Source organism: Pelecanus crispus, chromosome 2 (genome assembly GCF_030463565.1).
Source record: "Pelecanus crispus isolate bPelCri1 chromosome 2, bPelCri1.pri, whole genome shotgun sequence".
Classification (NCBI taxonomy): domain Eukaryota; kingdom Metazoa; phylum Chordata; class Aves; order Pelecaniformes; family Pelecanidae; genus Pelecanus; species Pelecanus crispus.
The window spans coordinates 133,297,522-133,309,430 of record NC_134644.1 but is presented as its reverse complement, the minus strand read 5'-3'; the positions used below and the strand labels follow the sequence as shown (position 1 = coordinate 133,309,430).

Sequence of the window (11,909 nt, the reverse complement as noted above, 5' to 3'; positions counted from 1 at the left end):
GTCACACACTGTGGGGGAACCAGTGCCTTTCTTTTCAGGAAAGAACAGTGAAAAGGGTGTCAAACAGCGACCACGCTTGGTTCCCCACTGGGCACACACTAAGGAGGGTAGGAGGGTGGTGCTGGTGAGCGGGGCAAAACTCCAGGTTGGGACTCTAAGGATGCCCTGTGTGTGCCTAAAGCTCCTGGGTATTCCTAAGGGAATTGCTTAGGGGTTTGATCAGTAATTCTAAAAAAGGCTTGCACTTCTCTTAGAAATTTACTCAAACTTTCTAAGTAGGAGAAGTGCACAGCTGGGTCTCTGTCTGAAGGGAAGTTTAAATGCTTCGATTACAGTATTGGTGTTTGCAGAGCCCAGATCTTGTAATCTTTTATAATATTTGTGCTTCTACTTACTGTCATCTTTAAAATGTATTTCAATTTAAAACCTTCATTGAAAACATGTTTCCCAGCAAACCGCTATAGTATACGTATAAAATTAATGTAATTAATGAAAAGACTGTCAAGAGTGGAATCTTAAAAAAAGGTCTACGCTTTTACACAATTCTGTTAACTTTGAAATAGTGATTGTTTTAAATCAATAATATCATTGTCAGCACATTCTCCTTCTTGAAAATAGAATTCATCTGGTACTGGAAAATTAATGTTTTTGCTTGAGGCTTTGCCCTTTACCTGATATAAATTAGAGAAATTGATTAACACAATAGAAAAAAGTTATACCTTCCCCTGTAATATATTTTTGATAGCTGTTGCTTGATAAATTAGTATATTGTGTGTTTTTAAATGAATATGATTTATTGCTGTTGTCTACCGTATGAAGAAACACAAAAAAATTGTTTGCAGGATCATTGACTTGAACATATCAATGGCACTGTTGGACAATTCTTGCTGAGTATTAAGATGATTTATGTAACAGACCGAAGGTTTCCACAGTAATGCATTATAGTCTCAAGCTATCAAGTCTTGTTCATGCAGAGACAAAAGAAACTGAAAAACACTTGCTTCTGAAGGTCCTCCGTTTAGAAATTAGAGATAAGGTTGATCCTATTAAAACTCCTAGAAATATCTGCCATCAAATATATTATCCTAACTTTCAAATGTGCACAAGGTATGTTGCTGGTTTTCCTCTTTTAATGAGCTCATTGTTTTTACATTACTCTCGATTCATAAGTATTTCAGTTATGTAACAATGTGTTCAATAATAGAAGAGGAGACAGCCTGAAGCATCTATCTTTTAAAAACTGGCATCTTTCCACAGTTCAGATGTGGAAGCCTTGGTGCAAATGAAAAATTAAGACACGCTCTACATAGCTGGCAGTACCCTTCATTTCATTTAAATTAATATCTATAGGCAAATTCCCAATTTTTAAGGAACTGTTGCTAATACCAGATTCTGTTGAGCATACGCATGGTGACTGACACAACCACTGAGCACACGAATAAGACTTATTTAATGTATGTTGTCTGTGCTGTCATATAGTAACAATTCTGCTCTCCTCAGAGGGATTTATATTGGATGTTTGAATGCTTGCTGCCTCTTGTGGTCAGTCTGTTTGAGGTATCTCCTTTGGTTTCCCTTCTCTCATTACTTTTTAAAGTTCTATTAAAATTATTTTGAAACATAAGTAAGTTTTACTTGCCAGTATGCAGTCAGCACTGTAGAGTATTTAAGAAAAGGGGCTTTATTCTTATTTCCTTCTTTCTCCTTACTCCCTTTTCCTCGGTTCTTATGCAGCTTGTGCAAGCATCTCCCTTATTTTTCTGATAACAGTGAGTATCTGAGTTCCTCGAAAATAAATACTAGAATTGTGTGTGTGTTACTAGCATAGCTGGATGCTTAGCCCTAATTTGAGTTACGTGTTGCTAAAGAACTGACCTTTGACATACAACTCCCCGCCCACAGTTTTGCCTCCCCTTCCATAGCTTGTTTCTGGATTTGGGCAGGCTAAGTGGCATAAAAAAAATAAATTGAAGGGGACCAAGGAGGTCATTGTTCAGGAACAAAAGCCTGGACTTGGGTTGGACAGTGAATCAGGGTTAAGTGTTCATATCGTTTTACTGTGGCAAGCTTTTCTTGTAAAATTAGAGGCTAAGGTGGCATAGATAATGAGGTCTCTTGATCTCAGAGCAGCCATCTCAAAGATCATCTGCTTTATGAAATTTCCATCATTTGAGGCAGAAATGTCACAAATATTTAACCAGAAACATAGAATATTGTCGTTTAGATTTGGGAAGGCATCCTTGATTCAAACAGCTTTTTCACAGTTTCAGGTCTGTAAATAGCCCAAATTTAAGGATGGTCAGGTCTGAGGTTCCCACTGTGTAGCTCCCATCTGAAATACACTGAAATCTGCTTATAGTAAACACAAGCATAATGAAAATCCTCTTTATAATAAAGTAAATTAAAGCCTGTGTCTGTTCAGTGCTATGCAGTGGCTTTAATGGTGTTACTTTGCAGAGGGCTTTCTCTCTGGAATCTCAGGAAGTTCCACTAAACTGAAGAGCTGATAAACACCTCATCCACTCCCACAGTCATGAGATGAAAGAGAAACCACTGGCAAAGTTCCTAGCAGCTCTGTGATAAAGTAAATAAAGCATTTACTGCTACTCTTTTTTGATTCAAAAGTAAAAAGGTGAGCTTGCTAGTATTTCTGTGACCAGTAGAATGAAAAAGAGCTATTCCCTGTTGTTCTGAATAGAGAAAGTCCTGCTGATAGTAAAGACAACTATGAAGGAAAAAACCCTTGGCGGGGGGGAGACCCTAACCTTTCTCCCCACCCCAAAGAAAAACCAAACAGAGCTGAAGCTACAGGCCACCATTTATTATTAATACGTATGAGCTGTACTTGTGAATTGTAATTGGATACAGGGAGTGTAGCCTTCCCTAATGCTTTTGATGGTAGATAACTGTTTCATTAGAAATTCCAGATAAATGGCTTGGGTTAGAAGAAGAGATGCTCTAAGAAAGCCCAGGAGTCAGGACAGGATGATGACTGGCCTGGGAGTGGGAGCTCTTGCTGCAGGGAAAACCTTGGGCCTGGCCTTGCACTGGAGTTCCCTTAAATGTTGTTTGGGTAACACGATGTTCCAGGAGAGCCCATTGCCAGCACTGGATCGGTTCCATCAAGAGAACTCTAGATGGTTCCTGAAGAAGGCTTTCCCAATGGCGAGGGAAGAGGTGGCAGAGTAGTAGGAGAGGGTGTTTGAAGCTTGTAGCTGCTATTGGCAGGACAAGCGTATGTCCTGTTCCTCACTCCTTTCCTCCACGTGCAGTTGTAACAGCCTTGTTTCCAGGATATGTTGTGTTTGCTGCAAATGTATATAGGATTATTCATTTCTGATGTACCAGTGTGCAAAGTCATTACAAGCATCTGAACCATGCTCCTGGACTACAAACTGGAGTACTGTCATGTTACTGTTGAAGGAGCTGCCCTGAGGAAGTTGTGTCTGTATGTGTTACATATACACATACTAAGTATGGAAATACCAAATTGGCTGAAAATGTTGGGTGAATAGGGCACTCTGCAGATGCTTTCAAATATCTGTCCGTATCATTAGTACCTGGCTTGGATTCTGCCTAGCTTAACTGAAGTAGTAAAATAGTTTATGTTATTAAAAAAAAAAGGAAAAAAAGCGAAGAAAAAACATTATAGGGAGTACTAGTGCTTGAATTATATGTTGTTTTGGTGTATAATTATTGCCTTTGCTACACTACTGCTACTACTTCAAGAAGCTTACTTTAGTGTTGTTGACAGTGATGTGGTAAGTGATGTGGGATCAAATACACTCTAACTGGTTCACAAGCAATAACCATGGGGTGATTTTTTAAAAATAATCATAGATTAACCATCTATTTAAAATGCTTAGCCCATATGATATATATAACATTATTATATAGTTACACATGATGCAACTTGAGTTGTGGAGTTTTATGCCACTAGTGTGTTATTTCCTTTTTAATAAGTGAAGCTAATGTCCTAATGGCAGTTCAATTTGAAACACAGCAAATCAAAGTCTTAACTAAAGTAAAGCCTGGACTATCCACATATGGCATGCAGAAGGGCATACAAATAAGACAGCAGATTTTCTGAATGCCCCCAATGTTAATGGTGTAGGCACGCCCAGCCTGCCAATATTTGGTTTAGGAATATTTGCTTCTAGTAGCGAATGTAGGGTGAAGTCCCTTCTTCTTGTTAAAGAAGCAGTGAGAGAATACTATAGATCCTTGTCCTGCTCTTGCTTAAGCAAGTAGGAGGGCAGATCTCTCTTCCTCCTCTAGAAGGTGTTGAGACATCTTGGTTCAGCAAAGGTGCAGGACCAGGCATTTTCACTGTAGGATAGTGAGAGAGAGAGAGAGAAAACAAATGTTAACAGTTCTTTGTACCTGCAAAATCATGGGAAAGAAAACTCTTGTGAGGCCATCAGTCTTTTTGGACGGTAGAAAAGACAAGTGTTGAATACAAAATGTCCTCTTTTCACAGCTCATGAATCCCTCCTGGTAGCTGTAGGTTACATGGATCTAAGCTCACCAGGATTACAGTAACCAAATCTAAGTGTACTTGTGTAGGATAGTGCTGATCCAGAAGAACATTATGGTGTTGTCCCTTCCTTAATTTCTGTTCCTCGCTGCTTTGTTTTTGTGGTATTAGACCTTAAGCTCACTTTAGACACTTTTCATCATCGATTTAATGTAATAGTAATTAGCAAATAGTGTATACCATGTCCATAATACTTTTATTTGGTTTTGCACAGTGTATACATTGTGGTTGAGTAAATATGTCGTGTTTTCTTTGTCATGGGTAAGTGTCCTCTCTGTTTACTGAGGGTCTATTTTTACTGTATGTATTTTCTCCCTTGAAGACGTCTCCACTGATGGCTGCATCATGGCTTCTAAAAGCAGGGGCAAATATGACTTACCAATGGCAGTAGACTCAACATCAGCTTACCATTAAGGAGAGGGTAGGGACAAAGGGAGAGCAAACTCCTGTGCTGGAGATGAGAAACACAGCTGGAAAGCATAGGTAGAATCAAAGTCCTCACACATAAGGATGGCAATATCACTGCCAGACCTTTTTCTCTCCCTGTCCTTTTCTTTGGTATTTTACTTTAGCCTTTGTAGTCTAGCCTTCCTGTTCTATTTCATAATAAGAAATTTGGTTAACAGAGGTGTAAATCTTGTTGGGAAACAAGCAAAGCAACCAAAACCATGACAATGTGGACTAGAGTAGGTTCGTCCGTGTTCAGCAGCTCACTGAAAACATGTAACACTGTTGTTGGTCTGATTTAAGTTTTTATATCCCTGCTCGTGCAGAGGATTGTAACCTCAGGCATCAGGGAGGACACAGTATTACTATGATGACTAACGAAAAACCCCTTTGTTTATAATTGGGCATCGATTCTTCCCATGTCCTTCTGCACGATTTCATACACCGCACTGTCCTCCATTTGCAAACTCGTATTGGGGAAAACATTTTCTTCTTATAGCTGCTTTTTGAAATTGTGCCCTCCTTTTCATCTTTTCTGAAGACACTTTGCAGGAGCAGAACATATTTAAATCCTTGCATTTCCAGAATTAACAAAAGCAGCACTGAGAGCAGGGCTGCGTTGCCGCAGAGGGGCAGGAAGGGTGGAACTAGTCTCTGTGCTATAAACCTCGTGACTGTGGGCGTGGGATGTGCAAAGACTGATCACTTGCAAAGGAGATGAGAACTGTGGCTGTTCTCAGAAAAGCAGAGCAGGTTTTCAGGCTGAACCACTGCAACCGATCCCTTTAACTCTTGATTTGGATCATGTATCTAACCCTGCTCACCTTTTTCCTTTAAGAAATATAAGCATACCCATCCTTATCCCCCAAATGAGACTACCTGCTGTACAAAGAATGTAGATAAATAATAGCAATTATCCACCTTGGTGCGTTACTCTGACTTTGCCTGTGGCCTTTGCTTGGATCAGATGGAGTTGGATGACTCAATGGCAGCAGACAACAAAAGACTAAACAGTTCCTTTGCGGATTAACTCATTTAGATGACTGACAAAATGTATTGTTGAGTTTATAGATTAAGAAAGGAAAAATCAGTGGTTTTGAGATACCATAAATGTATTTTTGTAAACACATCATTATATTCATACAAAGTAGGTACTCTTTCTGAATTTGTTTGTTTTTCTTTGTAGCAGAACAAATGCATGGTTCTCCTGCAAGCCTGAAAGCGGTATCTTTCTTCTTCACTGTATAATTCTTGATCTCAGTAGCAGGGAGTCTTATGAAGCATTTTGAACCAATGTTAATTTTATAAATTGCATTCCCTTTTCCACAATTCCCATGAAAAAGGTATTCAGCTAGATGAAGACTCTTGGAAAATTTTAATAGGACCCTTAAAATCTGAATTCAGCTTGTTTAAAAAAAATCTCTTTCTAATGGAAGCCATGAAAGTATCAGAGATTCTCATGCCTTAGAGGCAATTTTTCTTCCATACATAATGGTGAAACTCCACTGTTATAATATATGGGTGTTTAAAATATTCTTGTTGTTAAATTGAAGCTCCTGCTTAGAAGTATGTGAGTTGGGCTCTTTTTGTTTGTTTTGTGTGACTTTTATTATTATTCTTGATCAGTATTCATACGATTTTCATAGCACTTTCTGTATGTTTTTTTCCAGTCTTTTCCTGGCCCAAGTCTTGAAAGTGAAGATTTTAACATACCTCCTATAACTCCTCCGTCATTGCCTGACCACTCCCTGGTGCACTTGAATGAGATAGAGTCTGGGTACCACTCTCTGTGTCATCCCATGAACCACAACGGCCTCCTTCCATTCCACCCACAAAACATGGATCTACCCGAAATTACAGTTTCCAACATGCTTGGCCAAGACGGGGCACTCCTTTCCAATTCTCTCTCTGTGGTAAGCGTTTTTAGTCTTTCCCTTTTGTACTACTTTACGTTGCGAAATCATGGAAATACAGACGTGCTTGAAATCCTCTGAGGGGCCAGCTCCTGCACCGCTCAAGTCATGGAGCAAGCTGGCCTGACTCTGGATTTTACATCGCACTCCCTATGTCAAATCCTCCCCCCACTGGAGGTGGTGGGGGTTTCACAGCTGAGTTCCTCAAAGCCAGCATGTTACCCGCCGCCCTGAGTAGAATTACTGCTGCTTTACACGGGTGTAAACAATGACAAAAGGAGGCTCAAGGCTTTGACTTCCTCTGGAGCAGGATTTGGATCCAGATGGCCGTTGTTCTGTGTTTGTCTGACGAGGCTTTTTCCATTCTCATTTGCATGTGCTGAGAGATGTACAAAAATTTAATATCTCCTTTCTTGTTTACCACACGTTTGGAAAACAGCAAATGTTATTTCTGATTCTAGGCCAAGTCTTATAGCCTTTTTACAGTTCCCAGTCCTTAGCCAGCCAGAATCCAATTGAAATGACTGGACGATTTGCTTATAAAGTCTGTCAGATAGTCATTATGGTCGTAATCTTGGGAAGCCTGATATTATAAATCACTTCTTTGAATGTTAAATTGCTTGCAACAACTGCAGAGCTACTTTACATGTTACATTTTCAAGTGGGCTCTGCAAATAATTAGTATACTTCTTGCACAGCAGCTCCAGACAAGATCATTTTGCGGAAGAGGGCATTATTTCACGTCAATGTACAACTCTAAGCCAAAGGGTTAAAAATCCCATGGAAGAGGATGGGGCCTGGCTTTGTGTGGGGCTCACTGGACTTCAGGCACTCTGCTAGATGAACTGCAGATCTGTACAGCCAAAGTTAAGGATACACCGTTCCTAGAGATCCAAGGGTCTGGGCTTCTCACTGGAGGATCAGAGGCTTAGGGCACCGTGTCCCAGCTGGGAGGCTCTGCGCTTAGGGACTGAGGCTGTTTAGGCTTCCAGCTTGCTAGCTCACCATCGCATTACCTAAAAAAAAATATCAGGCCTAGGAGCCTGGGAGCTGAGGCAGCATATGGAGGTCTGTGGGCTGAGGGATCTAGGCTCAGCTCCCCATCAGCTCCTCAGACTAACAGCCCCGGAGCCAGGGGCTGGGGGGCTGTGAAGGCCAGAAAGCAGTTTACAACAAAAATCTGGTTGTCATAGGGCTTCATTGCAACTTAAAGTAAAGCTGCCTTGATTTTGAGGAGCTTTGCATTCCCTCTGAGAATGTCCAACAAGCTGTACTGCAGGTGGGCTAGTCTTGGCTTCTTATGTGCTGCTTAGTTGTTATTGATTTAGTAGGATGTTGCATGCTTTGTGCTTGAGATCAGAATCTGACCCCAGGATTATGTTCAATAATGGGAGGAGAGGGGGAGAGGCAGATTTTGATAGAGAAATGTACATATACTTTGTGGAAATGTTTTGAATTTTGCTTGCATTTCCACAAAGCTGATGGCATGCATTAAAGAGCATGAACTAAATCTTGTGTGGGGTTCTGAGAATCAGAGCTATGAAAAGACTTGAAAAAGTAAGAGAAATGCTTGGCACTCCAGTCAAGACAAGCAGTATTTCATCGAATTGACCTCTTTTGAGCCATGGCTATGGCTCAAAACTGTGCATTCTTTTAAGCTCTGATGTTCCACATTAACCTCTTGCACCAAGCTCTGAACAAAGGGCCTTGAGAGTTTGTAGATCATCAGAGTGAATTATTGCACTGAGGGCAAATACAAAAAAGCTGAATATAACTAGGCAATTTTGCTATTGGGACTTAACGCAGATCAGAAAAAATGAAAATCAGACCTCAAGAAAATAGCGCTAAATTTTATCAGTCATTTCTGAGGATTCGTTCAATAAGTAAAGCATGATCCTTGAAGCGTCATGGGCTAAGTCAACTGTTATCCCTAAGTTGCATGCCCTTTGCACACAAGAGGGCCTCTTAACTAGCAATAGTTTTAACTCAGACTGGCTTGTTTGTTAAAGGGGTTAAGCTACATCTCACATTAGTACAACTGATAAGATGTTAACACCACAGTTTTGTACGGTTCAAACACTGTTTGGCAGTATAGTTCCTCTGATTTGAATTTGATAACTTGAGAGGAATTATCTTGAGGGAGATAATTTAAGTTAATTCTTCAGTGAATTCAGTGACTTCTTCAGTGAACAGAATGGCCCCATTGTCCTTTTGGCTTTCCATTGATGAAGACAGACAAGGATTTTGTAGAGTTAGCATTCTTTACTTAGCTTTGAAGCTCTTCTTTATAATCCAGAACCTTTTACATTTTTTCTTCAATATGACTCTTTTCTCTTGATATTACTCATCTCTAAGTTTCCTTTTTACTGTCTCATCAAACTCTGATCCATTTAACAAGCACTTGCCTAAATCACTTTTATAGTGCCTCACATAGAAAATAATGTGTAAGTTTCCCAATCTATCTAAACCCTTGGTGCCATATAATTTCTGTTATATCAACTACTGCTTAGTGTATTTGGAAATCATGTGTCTCGCTTCATTTTTCAGGGCACTAATGAGTATTTTTAGAAAAATTATTCTTAGAAATGAATCTGTTGATTGTTCTTTATCCCTAATTAATTTCACATCTTCAGCAAATTTTACTTATATTGGGACAAATTCAGCTGTAGTGCAATGTGCCTCTGACTGAATTTGGTCTATATTTTTTTTTTTTACCTTGAACATCCTTCCTTTTAGCCAGTTTTTAACCCATGTTGGTATTTTAGCAATAATACCTTCCTTTTTGTCTGTGTTAGAACTAGTGAGTGGTTTTTAGTTGGTGTTTTTATAGACAAAGCCTTAATTAATGATAGCCAAACAAGAGAAACGAAGCACAGTGAGCTCAGAAACAAAGTAGGAAAATAGCTTGTACACTGACTGTAGCATCTTCTTTCATCTCAACTACCAGGTGTTTTCAGATAAGGATTTCCATTGTTTTGGACAGATTGAAAATCGAGGATGTACCCCTCTTATAAATCCTTCAGAACTCCCCCTATCAGTAGTCCTGGTTTCATACCATTCAGCACTCCCTGCAAGCTGCAGATGAAATCCCTTTGAGTAAGGATTGCAGGATTTGCCGCAAGCTCTGTAAGAATTCTCCTCTGTGGAAGTGCTTAAACACATACAATAAGAGCCCACTACCAGCTCAGTGAATTCTTATTAGGGATCAGGTTCTTACAGATTTTTTACACTGTGGGAATTGTTTCTGAAAAATTTTACAATGCTGGGAGATTAAAATTTCCTGTTGCCATTTTCTGTGTCTGATACTTAAATTTGGAATTAGCCACTTTTGAAGTTTTTTTGATTGATTGGACTTCCTATTGCACCCCCAGTACTTTAAAAAAAATCACTAAAATTTTTCTTTCTCATTATTCTGCTGTCAGTTCATATATTGGCTTCTATGTTTGTGTATTTCCATTTTTTGCTTAGGTAACATACAGGCATATACATACATGCACGTGCACACTAATTTATACTGTGCTGTTACATACAGATTTCTTAGATGCTCATTATATCTGGATATTGGGGGTTCAGAACTCTACAGAATTTGTGCAGAACATGAGACACGGTAGTTTGAACACATGGTCCAGCCCCAGCATGGTCGGCCACATGTGGGAGCTCTCTAAAGTCCTCCTTCAAAATGGGCATGACTTCTATTTCTGCTCCTTAAGTGGATCCAATTAGATATAGATGAGCTGTTTAATGAAGATGTACTGATGGTCCTGTAGGCATGTTTGTTTCTATGTAATGGAATAGAGAACCCTTCCTGGTTTACTACAGTTGAAGGTAGCCCCATGTAGGTTGGTTCAGTTCCAGCTGGGGCTTGACCTGCCAGCACTTCTCTGTTTGCATGAATTTTCTTGAAATATTCCAAGGACCACGAGAAATACCCTTCTAACATTTGCAAACAAATGCGTGTATATACCATCCCTATGAGAATGTGTGGTTATCAGTAAAAATGCTTTTGGATGTGTTCTGTAAAATGAGCTTTACTGTGTGTTCATTTTATCAACAAAATTATAGACATTTAAGCTTCTTTAGTATCTCCTATAGATGATTGCTTTTTTCCCCAAGAAACCAGGGTTAAAAATCACAGTGCTGTTTTTACACAGAGGAAAAAGACCCCTATTTTTGGAATGCTTTCATTTGTAATCTTGTGCTGATCTTTTGAAAATGCAGCTCATGATGGTATGCTATAGCAAATTTACAAGAAAGAAATAAAAGAGATTTTAGTTTCTTGAAATGCTTCAAATTTCTGGGTTTGAAGTTTAAAGTGGAAAAGATGTTAAAAGGCAATAAAATCAGGGGATTTATTTCCCAAATGCTCTACTTGTGCTGGCAACAAAAGCCAGCATAATGTATATACTTAGGTTTATTGTCATTTTCGGTACACAGTCAAAGCACACTTTGAATTCAAAGGCTACTGTACAACTGTTTTGACAACCACCACATCAGTGGGTAATGTGCAGGACATATGAAACTGAAGCAAAAATGTTTCTTTAGGTCTACAGGGAGTACAGTACATCAATGAATTCAGATATATTAGAGCAGCATGAATTTCTAATATGTTGCTCTTATGGAAAAGACCACTGGCATATTGAATAATGCTGCTTTCAAAGCAGAGCAGAAAATGTGATTACAGACAATTTCATTGCTGTTTTTAAAATAAATATTTTCAAAATCTTGAGGTATTTTATTTCATGTAATGCATAAAATATGTAACAGTGGACTAGAGCTAAAGATCTTCTAGGACACGGAAGAGTAGATGATGTCAGCTATAATTATTCAGAGGTGGAATAATAGAAGCATTAGTTTAAAATAAAATGCATGTCACAAAGGCCCATGTCCTTATATAAAAAAAAAAGCAATAAAAAGCTTTTTTTTTGCACACTTTGACAGATGAATAAAAGCAATGAATGATTATTTAACATTATGCCCCAATTCATCAAAGCCCAAACAATTACATTATACTT

The 11,909-nt window shown here is 39.0% G+C and overlaps 1 protein-coding gene across 1 annotated transcript in view; it reads left to right on the top strand.

Annotated features, from left to right (window-relative positions):
• The window catches only part of TOX (thymocyte selection associated high mobility group box), a 222,022-nt gene that overhangs the window by 125,684 nt on the left and 84,429 nt on the right, over window positions 1-11,909 (top strand). The window contains exon 3 of the mRNA XM_075706030.1: window positions 6,655-6,897. Coding sequence (XP_075562145.1) covers window positions 6,655-6,897 — 243 coding nt within the window. The remainder of the gene's footprint in view (window positions 1-6,654; window positions 6,898-11,909) is intronic.